This window comes from Micropterus salmoides, unplaced genomic scaffold, assembly GCF_014851395.1.
Source record: "Micropterus salmoides isolate LMB-PRFRI ecotype aquatic unplaced genomic scaffold, ASM1485139v1 Ms_hic_scaffold_15, whole genome shotgun sequence".
NCBI classification, from domain to species: Eukaryota; Metazoa; Chordata; class Actinopteri; order Centrarchiformes; family Centrarchidae; genus Micropterus; species Micropterus salmoides.
In genome coordinates, this window is record NW_024040596.1 from 30,055,772 (window position 1) to 30,077,230 (window position 21,459).

General features: G+C 40.3%; 2 protein-coding genes across 2 annotated transcripts in view; one reads left to right on the forward strand and one right to left on the reverse strand.

Annotated features, from left to right (window-relative positions):
* LOC119903433 (G-protein coupled receptor 39-like) overlaps positions 1-4,471 on the forward strand; it is a 38,290-nt gene extending 33,819 nt beyond the window's left edge. The window contains exon 2 of the mRNA XM_038719581.1: positions 1,601-4,471. Within this exon, the coding sequence (XP_038575509.1) occupies positions 1,601-2,073 (473 nt within the window). The 3' untranslated portion in view covers positions 2,074-4,471. The remainder of the gene's footprint in view (positions 1-1,600) is intronic.
* On the reverse strand, positions 1,600-21,370 carry LOC119903434 (ly6/PLAUR domain-containing protein 1-like). The gene is made up of 3 exons (XM_038719582.1): positions 21,184-21,370; positions 19,545-19,676; positions 1,600-5,214 (listed from the first exon to the last, which is right to left on the reverse strand). The coding sequence occupies exons 1-3, from the start codon at positions 21,230-21,232 to the stop codon at positions 4,973-4,975; spliced, it is 423 nt and encodes a 140-aa protein (XP_038575510.1). The 5' UTR covers positions 21,233-21,370; the 3' UTR covers positions 1,600-4,972.
* Positions 21,371-21,459: the final 89 nt, after the last annotated feature.

Sequence of the window (21,459 nt, forward strand, 5' to 3'; positions counted from 1 at the left end):
GAATGGTCTAAATTAAAATCTGTTTGTGGCTGTCAATTCAATTCAAATTACCTTTATTGGCATGACTGTGAAACAACAATATTGCCAAAGCAGCATACATACTAAATGAGAACAATCAACCCCATAGGCTGTCTCTCTCTTGTCTACGTGTAAACCGACATGAAGAGAGATTTTAACCACCTACATTTCCCTCTTTGTGAAGAAATCTATTCACATTTTTTTTGCTCTTTCCTTGAATTGACTCTGGGATAAATAAATTCCCTCAGCAGTCTTGGACGGTGTATTATAAATAAGCAGCGATGATATCTATGTTCCACAGCAGGAAGTGATGTCTCAAGTCAGATCATTTTGTGAGTGTTGAAAGGCTATCGAGTCACTGTGTAATTCCTATTAAACCGCCGCAGGGCAAATGGATAAACACCAGATTAGAGAATGACGATGTGTTAGTTCTTTCAAATAGTAAGCACATGACTCAGACATAACAGATGAGATAAGTCAGCTGGCTGGTTTATCAGTCAGAGGTGCAATCCTGTGTGTGGGAGGTCAACGTACTGGGTTTCACATTTGTGAATCATTGGTAAACAATGCAAAGTGTACTCAAACGGTGCACATGCAGGCACTCTGGGTACATTTTGGTCATTTTCGGAGTTCCTGCAGTATAGTTACAAAAAGGAACGGATTTAGGGGGATAAAACATCAGCAGGTATGATCCAGTCATGTCTGTTTCAACCAGCCGCTCTTCTTCTCTCTAAAATGAAACAGTGTGTGTCATACAACACCCTATTAAATATGAAATTTGAATATATGAATATGACGGTGCAGCCAGAAGATGTTAGCTTAACTTACTTTCTTACTTCAAATCGGGGGACACAACTAGGCTGGCTCTGTTTAAAGTTCACCAATTAACAGGTGATATGTTTGTTTAATATGTACTAAAATGACAAACTGTCTTACAGTCTCTGATGGTTGCCAGGTAACTCTCCAGGAAGTCACTGCACCCAGCCAAGAAATAGTTCAGCACATAACCCACCCTGTAAACAAATGAGATATAGCCTGTTAATTGCTGAGCTCAGAGGTGCTGGTGGGTAGATTCTGATACCTTTTAGATAGAGCCAGACTAGCTGTTAAAACTCTTTATGCTAAGCTAAGCTAACCAACTTGCTCTAGCTTTAAATTTAGTGGACATGGTAGATTTATTTATCATTTTACAACACAGTGTTTTAAAACGAGATAAAGTTGTTGTCCCTGTATGCTACTCACACAAAGCAAACGTACAAACAAAAATGATATACACTACATGGGTGGATAAATAAGAAGTCGTAGAAATAAAACTATTTTACATCGTAGACCACTCAGGAGATGGGTACCGATGATTTTCTGCGGGGTTTTAATCCCCCGCTGCAGAGGCCTCTGGTCCTGGGCCGTGCACATCCCATGCCCATTAGTGATGTTTTCAGTCAGGATGCTTTCTATTGTCCTCTGTAAAAGTTAATAAGAACTTGTCAACTTTACATTCTTCAGTTTCCTTTTAGAAATACAGATGTACAGAGTGGTATCAATCGTTTTTATGTTTCTGACTTTCTTTCTCACTTTTCCTCAGGTCTCATCGTGGTATCCTTGATGGTGTGCTGGCTTCCCAACCAGATTCGTCGTCTTATGATGGCTGCCTTGCCCAAGTCCCAGTGGAGTGTTTCCTACTTCCGGAGCTACGTTACTCTCCACCCTGTGGCCGACTCCTTCTTCTACCTCAGCTCTGTCCTCAACCCATTTCTCTACAACCTCTCCTCCAGACAGTTCAGGGAGGTTTTTGTCCAGGTGCTGCGGTGCCACCTCACCATCGAACACATCAACAAGCGAACTGTGCATGGTGCCGCCTCTGCACGCTCCCTCCAGCCCCTGCTGTTAAAGTCATTGCGTCGCAGCAGGGCGAACCACCCTACCCTTGCACGAGAGGAAACCCCTCAAAGTGACTCTGGAGTGGCTTCAAATACTCAAATGTCTCTCGGCCCGACTGAAGAGTCTGACTCAAGCCTCAAAACAAAGAGAGATGTACCACCAGAGGCTGACGTGTAATGTGCTGTACAATTTAATGCAAGACTGAAAAAAACTAACCAAGGATGCCTGTGCTGTACCATCAGAAACAAATATAGAGATATTCTTTATCCACAACAATACAAAGTTTCAAAAGTCGGAAATTTCAGTGAGCAATCATGCTCAGCTGGCAATTTAGCACAGTAGTAAGCTTGATGGGACTCCTCAAAGAGACATATAACTTAAAGGTGGGGTGTGCGATTCCAATCCAGTACACAGCTTTTTGTGAAATTCCTCGAAAAACAAAAGTGTTTGTACACAGCCCTGACTCTGTAAATGGGAAGCAAACAAAGTGGCTTGGCCCGAGCCACACAACACTATTCCAGCCGTGATTTGTCTGTCAGGGAACGTTAAATGACTCGCCACAGACATTCAGATTACTTTCTTGTTTGCCACGATATGCTGTTGTTGTGATGTTAGCTATAGCAGCAAGAGAGCTGTGAGTATGGCTGTCTGGAGCTGCTGTGCTGGCTCTGGGGCCGTCTCGTGCTCTCTGCTGGTTAGCCTCGGAGCAGCAACTGTAACGACAGTTTGGTAACCCATAGACTAGCTAACGATACATTACTTGCTGTGTCTTTGTTCACTCTCTATCAAGGTATTTGTCGAGCTGTTTGGATTTCTCCAGAATCGCTTACCCCACTTTTAAGAAATGTCAAAATGTCAAATGAATGTTTATGTGAAAGCTCAAATATTAAAATAAGCCTGACGACCCCACAGCTAGAGTTAAAGTTAAACGTACCCAGTGACGTGACCACTAGTGGTGATATGGATCACTGTTTGGATGTGTGGGTCTTCTTAATGCGCATGAGGACACACACATTATATATATATATCTCATAAGCACACAGGTTACACGTTATATTTTCCTATTGACTGCAGAGGGCGGAATTGCAAATGTGTAGTGCATACTACAAGCCCCCAGGAGCAACACTGAGCTGGAAGGCAGTTTTGGCTAAGTGGCCACAGTTATATAGCAGGTCACTTGCCGCGCACTGGCCCCAAATGACTTTTCCCATACACATTTATTACAAAAGAAAAGGCTGTAAAATGATGATGAAAACCTCAAAATGAATTTGAACCTTTAAGTCGTTCAAATTTGAAAAGTCGGGAAGCAGGAAGCAGGCATGCCAAAGGCGCCAAAAAAGTATTCTCTGCCTTGACTGAATAACTAATCAGATGTCTCGATGCACATGAGGTTGAGATCATGGTATTATTGATGTTCAGAGTTCATGTATTCGACACAAGACTTGACAATACAACAAGTTCCCCAAATCTGATGGTTAAACGTTTGTTCAAAAACCTCTAGAACGATAGATAAGCGTCTTCTGATCTGACGCCTCTATCGACAGGATGACATATTTTTTCTGTTCCTTCCTAAACAGTTACAAATCTCTGTTTGAAAAATAAAAATAAATCTTTAACCATTGTTTGGTTACGTTTAGACACCAAAAGGTTTGGGTTAGGGAATGATCATCGTTTGGGTTAAAATGTCAACTTTGTCATGGTCACAGTAATAAACAGATGGTTAGGGTAAGGAGACGATCATGGTCACGGATAAAAGAAACCAACATTGCTCAGTAGGAAATGAGAAGCGAACGGCGAACTCCTTTGCTCCTGTTATAATTACTACAACTGCTAGAGGAACGTAAATGTGTTGTTTTGGAGCACTGGCTGAAACAACTGATGCTGTTCTCCACAGGGCTTTGAACCTTTAAAGATCACCTCCAAACAAACCATTTAACCACTGTGAAAGCAACTGAATATTACATTTTGACAGGCAACACCAATTTCTTGCAGGTTTAGCAGATCACATTACCTCATGTCTTGATATATCTGGCTCTGAAATAACCTCTCAAGGTATGGATGCTGATATCTTCCCATATAACATATTCCCTGATAATAGGTAACTAGCATATTTTCTTTTTAAAGTGATGGGATAAAAAGTTGACCTACTCCATCATAAGCCGACATGTAGCTACACTAGATACCCCCCATCACACTGCACACTTATTGCATTACTGCTGCTCCACCTCAGTGCAAACTGTTCAAATGTCAGTCACTGGAGATGCAATGAATGTGTGATAAGTAGTTTGAAAAGGGTATTTGTTCTTCAACATGTAGCTCTGTGTACAATATTGGTGAGCAGCAAAGGTTGTCACAGAATTAGTGGAGCAAAATTCCAGGATAACAAACTTTTTTACGGCTTCCGCAGTGTGTTCGTGGACTTTACAGAGATCTGTCACTGATAACATGTTGCACCTGTTGTGGGCTAGAGGGCTGTAGGTGGTTTTAATATTACCACTGATATATTATAAACCTTTTTCCTCACCTCACTTTATGTCTTTCTTCCCAGAGTCATTAAACAGTATCACTGTCGTAATACACTGTCTCTTTCAGTTCATAAATAACAGCAAAATTGGTGATTTTTGCAGGTAAGGGTATTGATTTGATTTATTTATTCTGGAGAGCTCTTCTCGGATGAATGAATGATGAATCTGAACTTCCTATCTTTCCTGCAGTATGTCTTATTTGACCTAGTAAATGAAGACAGATGATAATGAGCCACCTGCTGCCCAACAAAATAGCCAGAAGCTGTTTCATCCATGGCACCTTACCTTACCCAACTCGCGCCAGCTGCACCGTGATCATGTTTGTGACATGACTTTTTTTTCTTTTTTTCTTTTTTTTTTTACCTTGTGAACTTTGGAGGCAAGCCGCAAGAGAAAGCCAAAGAGTCAGGAGAAGAAATACTTAAAGAATAAACATTTCATAGCATGTATTCTTCACTGCCTCACTTAATACAGTTCCAGCTCATGTTGTCTCCACCGTCAGTATTAGAACATTTTTAATGCACAACTTAACCCAGTGTGTGAAAAGTCTGTCAGCACAGGGTGGAGGACAGTAGGAGGAGGATGTAGAGCGAAAACACAGGGTGCTGCGGCTCGGCTAGGGTAACGGCAGCGGACGATTGGGGTCGTTTCTTCTGGCGTGGTCCATTGCACAGTGGTGTGTTGCAGCAGGTGATGCACACTGAGTTGAGCTTGCCGGTGCAGAACTGCTGGTAACCAGAAGAAGCGATAAGACAGGCTCCTGATGAGGCACAGGACTTGCGGTAGTGTATCCCTGAAACAAGGACAGAAATGAGATTCATTAGGCTCTTATTGAGAGGATTGCAGGGTGTGAGTGTGTGAGAGACAGACAGAAAACAGAAAGAGTGAGATGGGGGCATGTAATTAATGATAAATAGGATCTATTCTTGCAAGTTAAAGGGAAACATCTCATCATCTCTGTATAATTTTGCTGATGCTCCTTTGGCAGTCAGAACACTTCTCTGTGTCTGTAAAAGATTTGCATTAAATTGTCAGTGTCTAGTATAATTAGTCCATGACTGAGGCTACAGCCCTTCTTGCTTTTCAACTGGTGCTCTCAGTGGGTGTGACTTCTCCTCTCACTGTGTTTTATACACATCCAGAGGTACTTTACAGATGACACTTTAGCCAACAAAGCTAAGTAGCAGCACAGTGACTTTCAGTGCTGTGTGAACACCAGACGTCTGAATGGGAGTGAGGGTGGCACTTGAATGTTCAAAGACAGGTTGAAGGAGAACAAACTATTCTTAACAGAAACATAAATCAGATGGTTACTCATACAAGCCAGAGAAAATAAGAAATTGGGAAATAACAGGGAAATACTAAGGCAGCAGCGTTAAAAGAAGCCCGCACGCAGCAGTCAGCTGCACAGATAGCTGCTATATGTTTTTTTTTTTGTAAATTTAAAAAATGCATGTAAGGAAATTGACTATAGCATCATATGCAGCTTGTTCAGAATTTGACATAGAAACCAGTTTTAAGTGCTGGCATTTTCATTGTAGGAGTAGTGTAACACTAGCGGGAAAAGTTAGTAAAATTCAGCAGTGGCCTTTTGACATGGACTACAGCTCCCACGAGGCACCAGGCACCTACAAATACAGTTGCTCCATGTTTTTAAGAAAACAAGCATTTTTCACAGCTGACTTGGCTGTTACTGCACAGAACATGTGGGTGGAACAGGTCACACATACTCTGTCTAATTAGACATCTGATAAGGTTGTAGTTGGGTGGAGCTAGACTAGTGTTTACAGGGTCCTGGAACTGACACACCTAAATGGAATGCAGCCATCATTACTGTTCTTATTGGCACCTGTGTGCTGTTTTCCCGTTGCTGTGACAAGTCATAACTATCCCACCGCAACAGGAAAGTACAGGTGAAATAAATTCCCAAATAAAGACTGCATAGTTCCAAAGTTCTGTTGTTGTACACGCTGGCTCAACGAAATAGCTTTCGAGGACGCTTTGAATTGATTAAATTAAGTCTGAATTAATGTTATTACTTACAATGGTGCTTTTCCCCTAAGAAACAAATCAAAATGTCAATGCACATACTGTGTAAGTACTGTAAAGAACACAAAGTATATTGATTTGCATAAATACAGCCACAGTGGACAACAGTTTTTACACCAAGTGTAAACATGTAACTGTGAGAACTAATGTGGATGTGGTCCTCATCTTATCCTGAATAGCTGGCCTGAACATCCACTTTATCCCACTGCAACACCCATTCCCCTTCTTTCTATTTATCATCAAGAAGTTCTTAATTTGATCCTTCCACATTCATTTGGGAACCTTTTGTTTTGATCATTTATCGTGCATCGTTTATCTGTGACCATGAAGAGCTCCAAAACCTTTTTTGTGAATAAAATTTTATACATCTGAGTTTACTAAATGAATGAGGGTTCTTTGGTCAAAGAAAATCCCAAACACTATATTTGCCATTTCCAGCGACTACATTCAATTTTCAAAGCTCTTCTGAAAAGCATCCATGAGCAAAGTTGATTTATCTCCACCAGCTACAATCCACATCACAATCAAGTTTGGTTAGGAAGCCAGGTAATTAAATATATACTGTATGTTTCCTATTTTACACTCTAATTTACTTGAAATGCTTGTTGGAACATGTCAAAGTTGTTTGTGAGATTAGTGGAGGGAGGCCTTAACATTTGGCTGACATTTTACCTCAAACTAATTTAGATATGAGCACATGAACTTCCAATAACCCTTGTAATTCGTCATTCCTCTCTGCACCCGAGCGCAACAGATACAGGCATAGTAACACCTGAAGAACTGCATGTTCATTTAAATTATACATCCACCCATGTCTTACATACTGCAAATATCAGTTGAGGCCCCAGAAGGTGTTGAGTAATCCAGTAGAAAACACAGTGTAAAATGTTGCAAAGCTCTGGAAGGAAATGTCCCATCATGTCACAAGCCTGGAGAGTAAAACCTGACTCACACTGCGTTTAGATCTGAGACTAAAGGATGGCAGACACTTCAGAGGATCTCTGCCGTTTTCTACTCAAACCTTAAAATGGCTGTTGATATTATGAACACATTATGATATTATGAAGAAACCTGTGGGACAAATACGGTAAATAAGTTGAGAAAGCCTGTCGTAAATGGCTATATATTCTATATAATTTGTTGGTTTTTATCTCCAGCAGTAATTGGAAAATAGCGAGAGCCGATAAGACGGGCAGTCAGTGGAAAATGAGGTGTAGTAAAAGTAGGAAGTGTCACTGACAGAGAATACAGGTTTGATGGCTTTTCTCACCTCAAACAGTTACTTACCAATCACATGGGCCATTTATTAGTGTGCTCGCCTTCAGTGCCTTCAATCTGGACATTTCCAACTCATCTTCAACTTTATCATACTCATTAACACGTTCCTACTTACCTAGAAATTTCATTTAAACTTTAAATCAGTCCCCCTCTTTTTATCATATTACTTTTTTTTATGACTTTCAAACTTTTTCAGTAATTGGAGTTTTATATTGTTTTCAGATTCTTTACATTGCTGTGTAGCTCTCTCTCTTCAGCTCTTCATCTTACTAACTGCTTTCATTTCCACATTTAAACTGATAATTTAATTGCTTTGTCTCTTACTCTGCTTTCAGTGTTTACACTTCGAATTACATTTCAATTGCTTTCAGTACAAAAAATTACTCTTTACCTGACAGCTCAAACACTGTCTTACATAACAGCTGATACTTTCATCTCTTAAGCTGATGATACATGGGGCAACTTTTTGAGCAATGTTGTTGGGCAATGTCGCAGTCAATGGTAATGAGTAAAGATTACTACCGTAACCCCGCCCTGCCGCTATCTGTTCAAAATGTGGCCAGACTTGCCACCAGCAAGATTGCTCAAAGAGTTGCCCCTTGTATCATCAGCTTTACTCTTTAAATGACAGTTTCTGCTTTTAGTGCTTACTCTTCTACTTAACTACTTTAGTTCTATATACACTACACACTCAAACAGCCAACAGGGCTTAAAATTACAGCCCGTCCTCAGCAGAAAGCGGCCCGTATGGGTCACCCTCCAAAACCACTCCCACAAAACACATTTTCAAGCGCAGTCAGTGCACAAGTGCGTGCAGGTAGGCAGGAAGACATGATTGGCTGTGCTTATTACAGTCCTGTGACTTCCACAGATACTGGATTTGTTGATTGCTGTTGGGAAAGAGAATTTCCACAAACATAACAAAACAAAATGCTTCTGAAAAAAGCATTTCAGATTTATCGAGCACAGCTTTTAACCAATTACAAGCCAAAGGGATGCAGTCTGACTGCTGCTTGAAAAGTTCTACAGTCTTTCATGTCTTTCCAAATCGTTCAGTGGGAGCAGGGATGTCTACAATAGACAAAGGAAAGGCAGGCAGGGAGCAGAGACTTGCAGCAGATTGATGCCAATTCCTTTCAATTTGAACCACCTGTCAGGGAACTTAAAGGACTACGTAACAACTGAGCAGATTAAAGAAAGGTTTGGCGCAACACATCTTTTGTCAGTTCCTGTAGAGACGAAAGATTTACCTCTCAGTCTGTAGATGTTCTACTTCTTACAAATAATTAGAACTCTGCTTAGTTGATGGTGGGTGGAGCTCTACTGGGAATTGTGTGACATCACAAAGGTTTAATGCTGCGTTCCAGGCAACTTGGAACTTGGAAATTTCCGATCTCCAACTAGAAAAACTATCCTGGAACACCACTTGAAGTCGGATTTCCTAGTTGTGAACTCGGAGAAAAAATCTGTACCCCGACTTCACGAGTAACAGCTGAATGACGTCACAAGACATGGCAGCTCCCATGGAAGCACACACTGTAAATGATAAACCATAAACTAAACTGCAACAAAAAGTATATTTGCATGTATTTAAATTAAAATAATACATATACGATCATATAGTAAAACCTGTTCTCCATGGACATTGATGAAGAAATATGTTAGGCCTATTAGGTAGCTGACTACAGTAAAGACTCTCATAAAGTCATCTCTGCATAAAAGTTATTGTTAAAAATGCCAAAACATTAGGAAGTGTAACCTACAACATTGACCGACTTGAGGGTTACCAACTGATGTAGCTTGAGGGGTACACAATTAACTAGTAACGTATAGGCTATTTATGTCAGTTGTTGCAGTTAATCTGCCATCCTTCGAAGTAACTCCTAAAACACTGCTGACGTGCAACTGTGTGCACGCTTTGTCACGGTCAGCCATGGTTTTCGTTCACTTTCAGAGTCATGCACCACCATGTACCTGGAACGCTTTGAGGTTGGAAGTCAACTGGGAAAAATCCCAGTTCCGACCAGTCTCGATTGTGGCATAAGCCTCCAGTTCTACAATACTGACTCGTCATAGCAGGAAAGCACAGGTGTTACTAATGAAGTCAGTAGGCTCTGTTCTGTTCAAGTGTCCCAGTAAGCCATGACAATGTGACAGTGAGCCAGCATGAACAATACCAGGACCCTCAGGACCCTGTGCTTTTCCTGTTGTGACATGTTACAATGTCTGTGAAAACGCCTTATTTACTCTATGCAATCCTTTACCAGCTGAAGTCGCTGAACTTCCCTGTTTGATCCCGTTACAGTGTTTGTCAGCACTTCACATTTTTTGGCCTGAATAATTAAATCTTTATTTTTCTCCATGGAAATGTCATTTATATCTAATATACATAATAACCATTTGAACATTATTTTAAAATACTAACCACTTTTATGTTTAATACTGGGTCAAAGAAATGTTACATTACACTTTCCTGCAGAGAAGATTTTGGTACTGTTTAGCATGTGTGCTTCAGATTTTAGGAACATCTGCCTCAAACATATCCTGTCCTGAATGTATGTGTAAGATATTGCATGGAATCCATTAAAGGTTTTAAAAATGATATTCCACACATTACAATGTTTTCACCTTGGTGTGTGTCTAAACATTTTATTTTCAGTGATACCATTCCATTCAAGAACTCGTCCAAAGGGTGGACACTAGAAATAACATGTACCACCAAAGTGAAATATTACTTTCACAGCACATCCACAAATAGACTGGTGCTGTCTCGGCAGATTAATGTGTCAAGACAGTGCAGCACTTTGAATACAATGGTATAACTGTGAGAAGGAGCACAGGCAACACCTCACCCCTGCTGAACCATTCTGTAGCAACTGAGGAGAACGCTTCAGTGGCGCTCAGTCTGTGCTCTGACACAGCGGTACAGGATATTCATTTTGGCTATTGCAGGTTTTTCGCACATCCTAATTAATGGAAAAGTTGAAGAGACAAAGTCAAAGTATATTATAGATCACAAAGCGTTCTTTTTAAGGTGTAAAACTTCCTATTAGATTATGATGTTAATTGTCTAATATTTGATTCATTACCTTGGGGATTATGCATTGCCAGGATAACTGCTCTAATTGAAATTCAGAACAAATGCACATAAACATCATACAGTCCATTTACCATTACCATTTATATGGTGATTATATTCCATATGTATGGAGAATATTTGCCATGCTGCGCCACATTTGTTGAGCAAATATCACCAAAATGGACAGCACAACAGGGAAACACACTGTAACGTATTAAGTGCTTAGGGGGGATTTAATTAAATCCATGAGTGGGAATTCTAAGGTTCAGCACTTCAATCTAAATTATCCTGTTGAGGTAATTTATGGGGAAAAGGTTGAAATTTCTTATCAACTTTTGAGCACTGAGAGAACTTGCACACTTTAGTCTAATGAGAATCAGCATGGTCGACTGCACCGGGAAGAGTGAGCAGTCCAATATGTCCAAGAGTCTAGAGAACCTTTGATTGCTCTCCTAAATGAGATTTTAACCAAATAAATTAAGCAATCACTGACACTGGTTGTACTTGTACACTGTGTTTTTCCCATTACCATAGAGCTGCAACACAGTTACCAAAGGGTATCTTGCTTTAAAAATAAGGCATTGTTGGTGGTTGGTGAATGGACTGTGCTTACACAAGGAAAAGAAACCTGTTTCTTGGGTGAAGTGGTGTATCGCCTACAGTATGTTAGACATGTATCAGTCTGCTCTGTGGGGTTTATTATCCCTCTAAATCAAACTTGACTAAGCAGTGAAATTCGATGGCAGTTGTTATATGAGCCAACATAAAGATGTCATCTAGATAAATGGTCAGTAGGGACAATAAAATTGATGGCAGGTATTTTTGGTGATAAAAGCCTGAATTTCACCAAGAAATCAAAGTCATCAAGTTCTGAGCACTTGTGAATGAATTAATCAACACACTGGCCAAAACAGCAGCACAATGATGTTCCCAAAAGGGGAAAGGGGACTTAGGGAAAAACTGAGGAAACCTTAAAAGACAATTAATCATATAAGGCGCATCTGAAAATTGCTTGACCAAAATGTTTGATCAGTACAGACTCTTCTTACGGGAAAATGTTCAACTCATCTGCATTTAGCTCAAACTAATGGAACTGTAAGTTCACAAGGTGTATTCAAAAATATGTACTTTAACCATCAATTGCAAAACTATTGGAGTTGTGCACTGAGTAGCCTAGTGCAACACAGCTAAGGTATGATAGCTAACCAAAAGTTAACCAAAGTTGAACGTAACACAAAGATCCACATGAAAACAATACTTGAGGGCACTAAAATGATGTGAAATGAAATAATCATTTGTCCACCAAAACAATTAATTAGCTAATAAACTGGAATGTTAATTAGAATATTCATTCCAACACGACATGTTTTTGAACACCAGAAACGTCAGTATGTAGAAGTTATTTTTCAATGATGTTTTTTGATTCTTAAATTGCTCCATGTATAGTTTTTGAAGTTCTCGCCTTGATGCTATGATGTAGAGGTGTACTCAGGGTGTGGTCTGTAAACTGTGACATTACTGTGTGGGTGCGGGTGCGGCAGATTTGAAACTTTCACAAGAAGTCACCCAAACAAGTCCATAAAACACTCCTTTAAATAAACACAGCAATCCAAATTACACAATCAAACAAGCTTCAACAGACATGCACAATCTCCTAATTTAACCAAATTAATGTAAACTACTGTGACTAACCATATTCTCATTTCCTTTTTCCTGATACAGTAAATTAACTTTTGTGAATTGCAAAAGCTAATTTAGATAAGCCATGAAGGGAAGACACAAGTGCAGCCTCCATCCTGCTCTCTCTTCCTTGGTCTCTCCAACGGTTTAACATGACAACCAGCGTGACCCGCAATGTCAGTCTTGTACCAGCCCAGACAAAGTCACCTGTAGGCATTGCATTATCGGAACAGGCCCAGTGACTGTGCATCAGAAGACTATCACCATCTTTGAATGTCTAAAAGCTGTCTTAACTGAATTGGATTCAGTGAGATTCTGAGGAGTGATACTGTCTGATGCTGCCTCAGGCTATGAGCCCACTTGACGATTCCAGCCCAGATGAATTTTCAGAACCACATCATCAACAGGGTCATTGTGAAACCTCATCGCCTCTCTCTTTGAAGGCTGAAATCTCTCCTGTGCTGCCGACTTCGTCTTAGACATCAGTCAAAATCATCAAAGCAGCTTGATATTTTTGCTGTCAGTCTTCTTGTGCGAGCAATCAAATGATTTGAATTTTCCTTCTTCATTTTAGACACAAACCAAAGACAGATGAGACAGATGCCTTAGCAACCTATTAAGAGATGAGATGCAGCAGTTTCTGGTGGTGCAATGAAGCTTCAGGTCCACTCACTTTACTCAGTCTCAAATCTGTATCCTAAGAGAAGACTTCACAACAAAAACAATCAAATTTTTCTGCTCAGCTATTTATCAGCTTTCGTCAGCTTTTGCAGACCTCAACCACTACTGTTTGATTTTTCAGACTTCCGTTCAGAGAAATCATTATTCTTATTTGTCATCACTGCTCCACTTAGCGCACTGCCTCTGTGGATGCTGTGATATGAGTTTACATTTTCACTGTGAAGACAAACCGTGGCAGAGATATGGAGCAACTTTTGGAGCAATGGTGCTGGGAAATGTTGCTGTCAATGGTAATGAGTAAAGATTACTACCGTAATCCCCTTCCCCCACCACTCCGCCACGCTCCCCACCACTAACATAGTTGGACTTGCCACCTGCAAGATTGCCCAGCAACACTGCTCAAAAAGTTGCCCCGTGTATCACCAGCTTAAGGCACACTGTAGTGACAAACAGCAACTCTGACATATTCTTCTGTATGACATTAAGCACTTATTTTAAAGCTGTTTTTGGGAGCTGTGTTTCTGTACAGTATAATGAAGTGATTAGATAGCATTGTTCTTGCTGCTCAAGGGGGTAGAGCAGTCTCGAGTTATTTGTCAACCCAATTAACTGTGCATTGTCATTTTCTTCCTTACCATAAAATTCTAGGGTAGTCCTTGTTATGATGTAGCTGCTGTCAAAAATGACAAAAAGACAACAGAGATCTGGTATCTTCACTCTGTCTTATCAACCTGTTTATGTAATTGATGGAGCTAAACAGAAACCAGAAAATGTTGAACTTTGCTTAAAGTTGCTGTAATCAATATTTTTAATATGAACAAAGAATCCAATGGCTATGAGCCAAACATGAAAGGTGTTGCTCCTACTGTCTAACCCACAGAGAATTATCCCCTAACTCTGCAGTCCCCCTCAGTTCTATATAGCTTTTTAGCATCTTTAAGTTCACTGTTTTGATTTTTTGGCCCACAAACTCCACTTTAACACTTTAACAACATTGTTTTCCAGCAGTAGGCAGCTACAGCAAAAAGACTCGGTAAACCAACACTGTCCACTACCTGCCCAGCACCAAACAGCTGACAGGCTAATTAAGATACATACTTAGCCAATCATATTTGACATAACACGACATTAGCAACATGAGGGTTAATCACTCTCCTTTTAGCTCTATTTTGGTCTCCACCACCTGAGAAAAATATCTGTCTCTTTAGCTGCTAAATGCTTCAGGAGCTAGTCGCTAAAGTGTCTGTTTGCTGGTAGTGCACAATGAGTTTCTCTGAGCTTTTTCACTGAAAACAGCTTCCTGCTGTGGCTGGAGACAGGGCTGAGACGAGCTGTGAGACTGAAGCAAAAACGGTAAATTTGTGAGCCAAAAACCAAAACAATGGACTGAAAAAGGTTAAAACTCTCCACAGTGCTGAGGGGAGCTGCAGTTGTGTTATAATTCCCTATGGGCTTGCATCACATAGTAATTTGATTTATTAAAATTATTAGTGTAGCTTTAAAATATTATTCTGACGTTGAAAGATTTTATATCTTTGTTGCACAAATAATTTATCCATTATAAAGTGAAAAAAAATCTCTACACCCATGCTGCTTTTTGGTGTGTTTTTATATGTCATTACATTAATTTAGTTGTGGTCCCTTGAAAATTGCCTCTGAGCAATTGAAGGGTGGCCAATTTCATATCCCTCATCACAGTACATCTTACTCCCCCTTCTTTAACAAAAGGGGCAGAGGACATTGAAATGAAAGGTGGCCTGCTGGAGCATGTGCAATCATCCCTCCTTTAAAGGGAATGGGAGAGGAAGGGTCTTCAGCAAGGTAAAAGCACACATTTTATCATTTCTCAAGACATAATCAGAGGGGAACGATGATGATAGTAATAGAAGATGGGCTTCGATAGGAAGTCAGGCTTGTCTCATGCTGCCCAGCAGAAAACTAGCCATCATCTGAATGGAGGTTGTGGATGTGTCTCTCTCCACTCTTGGTGGTTTGACAGATGATATTCACTCTTCCAGTGACACCATGATGTTCTGCTGTCAAACAGTGTCTTCTTTTTAGCTACAAAGCTCAGTTGTAGGAGATGGATTGTAATGTCCTCCAGATGCACAAGGACTCGTGTTTGAGCCAGGAGAAAATTGCCCAATTGAGGGGGACATACGTCAGGGTCTCTATATCTTTTAGGTCTAACTTATAGAGTTACATGCAGTCACAGGCTTATAGAGGAAATCATGGGGCAATTATACAGCCCCACTGATTTTTATTCTTATTACTTAACACATTGCACAGAGGTGGCAGTGCCATTGTGAATGTATCTATTGCATTTCAAATAATGATAAGGTGCGGTCAGTGGAATTTTTAAGCCCTCTTTTTTATGCAGAGCAGCAATAATGATAACACTGACAGATAAAGACTGGGACGTACATGAGCATTCATGCAGAAATTTTCTTATTAAAGAACTGTCGACTCTATAGTGCCGAGTGCCTGCCCTTTGGATCGGGAACCACATTTCCAAAGACAGCAGCTTATTGCTTTTGCTCATCAGCAGCAGAGAGTGGGAAAAAAATGGGCCAATATTCGCTGGGTGTGAAAACTAAGTAGACCTGGGGTGTAAGATTGACCTTTAGTGTCTTCAATTAATAGCTGAGTCCCAAATAGCCGCCTATCTCCTTTACTGGCCTGGTGTGGGAACACATTTTGACAAATAAACGCAGGTCTCCATTAAACGCCTGGTCTGGTTTTTATAGAAGTTCTTTGGTTGTATAAAACCTCTTAAACCCCGCGGGGTCGCCTCCTTTAGCTGCTTAGATTGTGAACACAAATGTTAATGTTTAAACCTATGATCAATGTGTCAGAATGGACATGCTGCACATCGGTTAGATTCTCCACAATTCAATAGTTCAGTGCATTTAACGAAAACAACGAGCCCCAAAGTCTGATTCCTATAGATTTACCAGTGTAACCTGCATGGTACATGAGAGGAAAGGAAAAAAAAGTGCTAACTGCTGTTACCTTTGAAGTGCTCGTTAAGTCCGAATGTGTCCTTCCTTGATTACTTATCTTCCTTTAGTCTGTAAGGGTCCACCGATCAAAAGAACCAAAACAGCTTTTCATAAAATGAATCCAAGTTGTGAATCCTGTCATGTGAAGTCCATCACTCTCTGTCCGCTAACTTCTCTCATCCTGCACCATGTTGTTGTCATGATGTTACTTCAAAATAAAAGCGCATAAGCCGTCTGTCGGAGCTTGATCAAATAGATGATGTGTATTTGATATAATTGGATAGTTTTTATACTAGTATTAATCTGTTTGAAATTAATGTTAATTAATGAACTGTTACATAGTAGTTCAGTTTTGTGCAAAAGGAATTAAAGGCCTGTCCCATATAGGCAGGGTCAATTCAGTGATTTTAGCAAATAAAAGCCCGGGCTATTATTCAAAGTTTTACGGTAAATGCAAAAAACAAAAGCAAACAAAGCTCAATGAGCCCTGTGATGGACTGGTGACCATCCCAGGGTGTACCCCGCCTTTCGCCCAGTGTCAGCTGGGATTGGCTCCAGCCCCCGCGACCCTGTACGCAGGATAAGCGGTTGACGATGGATGGATGGATGGACAAAGCTCAATGAGTGTAAAATTCAGCAGCTGCAAAAACATATTGTAAACCAAATCTGAAAAAATCCAGGTGGAACACTTTAATTCTCTTCCACTGGCTGATTTCAAAATATCTTTTTACGTATGACAGATATTTACACGTCCCTTAATACTAAATCACGTCAATGCTGTTGCCCATACAATGTAACATGTGACTCTAGGTCCACAAACATACATGGTGTCATTTTTCTAATTACTGAAAGGTTTTAATGGTTCTGAAAATGATTGATTATGTGTACTAAATGTTTTACCAACAGGACTGGAGTTATGATTTCAAAACTATCCCTCTACACTCTATAATTCACATAATATGTTGTGCTAGTTTTTCTTTTATGACTGTTTCTTGAACAGTTGCAAAAAGCACAACATGAACCAAAACAACACCACAGGTAGATAGGACATATGTTCATAACTTCATTGTGTTTAACATGTTGAATATTTAATTTAATTGTGAGTAAGATGAATCTCTCAGGCCAGACACATATGAAAGTGTATTGTCCTTTGTGATTGAAGGTCTAAGACATTGACAAAAAGGCCAAAGCAAATAGATGGAAGTTTAACTATCTGATCAGAGCAGTTATAGCTGTCTTTCCATTTTATAGAGCCAAACTGACACTGAGTTTTGAGGCCAATATTGATATGAATACTTGTGACTCTATAGGCTGATACATTGTTATCAGATTTTTATTAATTTTTTTAGCCAGTGTTGCTCTATGAATAGCAATGTCACTCAGCCAGTCGGCCCACCACTTTGGTCCAGATTCAACAGCTATTGGATGGATTTTAATAACATTTTGTGCAGACATTAATGATGCCCAGAGGATGAATCCTACTGGCCTTGGTGATCTCCTGACATTGTCATCTAGTTCCACCAGCAGGTCAGAATGTTTTGTTATGCATAACATTTTAGAACCTACCAGCTACAGTGTAGGCTATCGTGATGACTTTGGAATCCCCTGAATTTTCTTTAAAGCAACATTATGTAGCATTTGTATCTTATAATAACAGATGCAAAATCATTTTGATGGTACACTGACATGTAATCATGGTGAATGACTTTACTAGCATTGCTGCTCTGTACCCTTTATGCTTTGCCTGGCACTATGCAGAACTGAAACTGAAAGCAGGATTTCTATTGTGAGAACAGCGTAATGCTTTTCGGCATCAAGAAAACTCTTCAAGCAAGCTATGAGATAAAGCAAAAAGTATATAATGTACAAAGTAAGTTCTTTGGAACAAGCTAGTATGGATATCATGACAGAGGCTGCATAGAGCCCGAAGAAGACCTTGGAGGAAGCGAGGAAGAGAAAAAGAGAGAGACAAACAAATGAGATAGAAGAGAAAACATCTGACTGGCTATGACTCGTTGGCGTGAGCTAAACAAGCTGAAAGGATGCAGGACTGAAAGGATGCAAAGCTGGCGTACTTGTAAGTAATAACATATTAGCTGGATTGCTATGTCTTGTATTGCCGGCTTGCTTGATGTCTGCCTGCGTTAGCAAAGTTATTGACTACGGCAAAATCAGGTTTCACGAAGAGAGTTTGGCCGCTAGCTATAAAGTTCATATTAGCAAACTTACAAGATAACACACTTGGACATTGTAAACATTACTGTAAGTGCTTTTTTTTGTCGATTGCTGTCTAGCTTTGTTGGTTAGCTTGCCACCTAAGTTTCAAGCAACTTATTGCTGCTGCTGTGTTGTGCCAGAGCATGAGGGCAAGTGGGCAACAGCAGTCTCTATGGACATAAAGTTAGCTAAATCAAAGGCGAAGAGACCGAAGAGGACGTTGATGGAGGAAGCTAAGAAGAGAAAAAGATAGTGACCAAGCAAGAGGCTCCCAGATGTTGTCGAGAGCTTCATGAAATAAAGGGCTGCAAGCCAAGCTGGCATCCTTTCTGTTGGACTTGTAAGTTGCTATGTCTTGTGTTGTCACACTTGCTTAATGTTTGTCTGTGCTAGCAAAGTTTCGACTTGCTAGTTTGAGAGTAATGTAATAACAAATGCACACAGATGTCCTTATTTACGACCGCAGTGAATTACACTCAGAAGGGATGGCAAATCAAATTTTGGACAAAAAAACATGTCTTAGATAATATTGTTTTAAAGTAGTCAAATGTAATGCTGTTTTAATTGATTTTGGCCACTTGGGGGCGGTGCATAGAACAACCTAATAAAATATTGATTAGCGTAGCTTTAAGTAAATGTCAGCTGGCTACTGGGGTCAAAAAACCACAATGTTTAATTGTAGTATACGCCCCACAGGTTACTAGAATTCCTGAATTCCATTAAAAAACACTAAGAACATGAGCTCAGTGTCCTCACTGGCAGCTGGAGCCCTGGTAACAGTGACACTGTTTACAATGACCTCAGACAGATCTTTGGCATTACTGAATTGCAATATCCTGTTGCGTATTGGCCAACATATACACTGATGAAGCAGTATTGATTTCATGCCAAAAATAAACTGAGAGAACTAAGATTCTGAATCAACTCCCTCGATTCACAGCTGAAATCCCAGATCCACATCACCACCACAATCTAATCTGTCGTTCTTGGTTTGAGGCCAATCTGTCCAGATTCTACTGGAGTCTGTTCTGCTCTGAGATACCCTGTCAGAAAAATAAGAAGAGATGAGCATGTGTTTCTGACAGTAGAGAGGTGGAACAAGCTATCCTAGAGATGCACTCCAGAGATGTGACTTACCATCATCCTTCACCAGAACCTCCTTCTGGCACATGTCCTGCACATTCACGGTGCAGTTGACGATGAACTCTGGCGTGGAGCAGTCATGTGTCATCTCCTCACACTGGTAACACTGAATCTGCAGAGCCAGCCCTGCAACACACACACACACACACACACACAGTCAATTATTATCCATAATCCATATCCATATTCATTATATCACTTTCAGCAGGTTGAATGGCCTCCACCATCACCGCCACCGTTAGCCAAAACACTTGCTCATTTCATTTGCATACTCCATTTATTTTCTCTGGTATCATGAATAAAGAATTATTTAGAGTTTCATCTCGAAGTGAAATTCAATTTCATTTTGGTGAATATTTTGACATTTGGTGTCTTGCACTCCAACCGTTTCAAATTCAAGTGACAGACATGCTCAATTATTTAGTTGCATTTGAGTAGCTGTTGGTACATTTATTTTAGTGGAATGTTGTTGCAACATTTCATCACGCCTTGCTTTGATATTTGTTATTTCATTATTTCTTCCATAAAACTCATTTGTTTATAGTGTGTCCTTCAAAATACTAATCTAATTTGCCCCTTTTCCATGAAACACTACAAATGGTCTCAAGTCATGAATACATAGACTGGTTATTTTGACCCATCATTTTGTTCTGCTAAAACTGACATTTAAAATATAAACATGCTGCTGACATTGAAAGGACAAGAGGATGAGATTTTTTGCACAAAGTGATCAAACCTCATATTTCACTATTGGTCAACATTAACACAATTTTGCCTTCCTACTGTATGTAAAGCAATGTATTTAACAGTAGCCACTAAACATACAACTATAAATAGACTAAACTATAAACTATAAATATTATCAACTGTGGAATCTAAGTACATAGTATTACATAAAGCACTACTTATACACAGTTGTGAAGTAATTGTCTTGAGTATTTCCATTTTATCTATGCTTCTAGTCCACCTCATTTCAGAGCGAAATATAGTACATTTTACTCCAATACTTTTATTTGTAATGGAGTATTTTAACATTCAATACTCAAGTAAAGGATCGTCTTCCAGCCCTGCGCGAGACTGATCAAATAAATGCCATCAGCAGACCTAAAACAGAGAAAACGCTCCTTTTCACTGTGCCACCGCGCTGACCATGGAACAGTGTAGGAGATTAAGCAGAGGTCAAATTCGGGAAGGCATTTCACAGTTTAAAGAGGAGTCATAACGGACTCTCCGTTGTTGATCAGCAGTCTTTATGCAAACTTACCTGGGTCATTTCAGACCACAGGAGCGCAGCGCACAGCGATGTTTAGGAGACTAGTATAGGTGTCATTAGTACCCTAAACGTGCGGCCCGATACTTTAATCTAAGTATATACACATTTAAGTTTTCCATGATCATATTGGAGAACCTGAAATCTGCTCAACTTTAAAGACAGACAACGTTGGATCAGCGCTGACCTCTCCAAGCTGCGCGCGCTGCGTCTCCCAGTTTACCACCGATATTACACCCTCAGTGGCACTGCGCCCCTTCTCCAAAAAGCAATATTGTCTGGAAGTTTTGGTGTGGAACGACAGCCCTAAAAGCCGCGTTTAATCCCGCGAAGTGTTGACAAAGCAAAGCTGCGTGTCCATACCTGAAGAGAAGAAGCACAGGAGCAAAGTTGAGACAGTGAACAGCCGCATGGTCCGCTTAGTGCGCCTCTGAGCACGAACATGAGAGACGGGTGTTCGCCGGGTCTGAGGCGCAGAGACACGGCAGCTGGCCGTCTGGCATGGTGAGCCTGACACCTCCTGCGATGCTTCACCTCTCTTATCCGCCTGCTGACGCACGCTCACACGCACGCTCACCACTGTGTTGTGTCACACGTGATCAAAAAGAATTTTGACAGTGATGCTGAGGAACTTCCAAC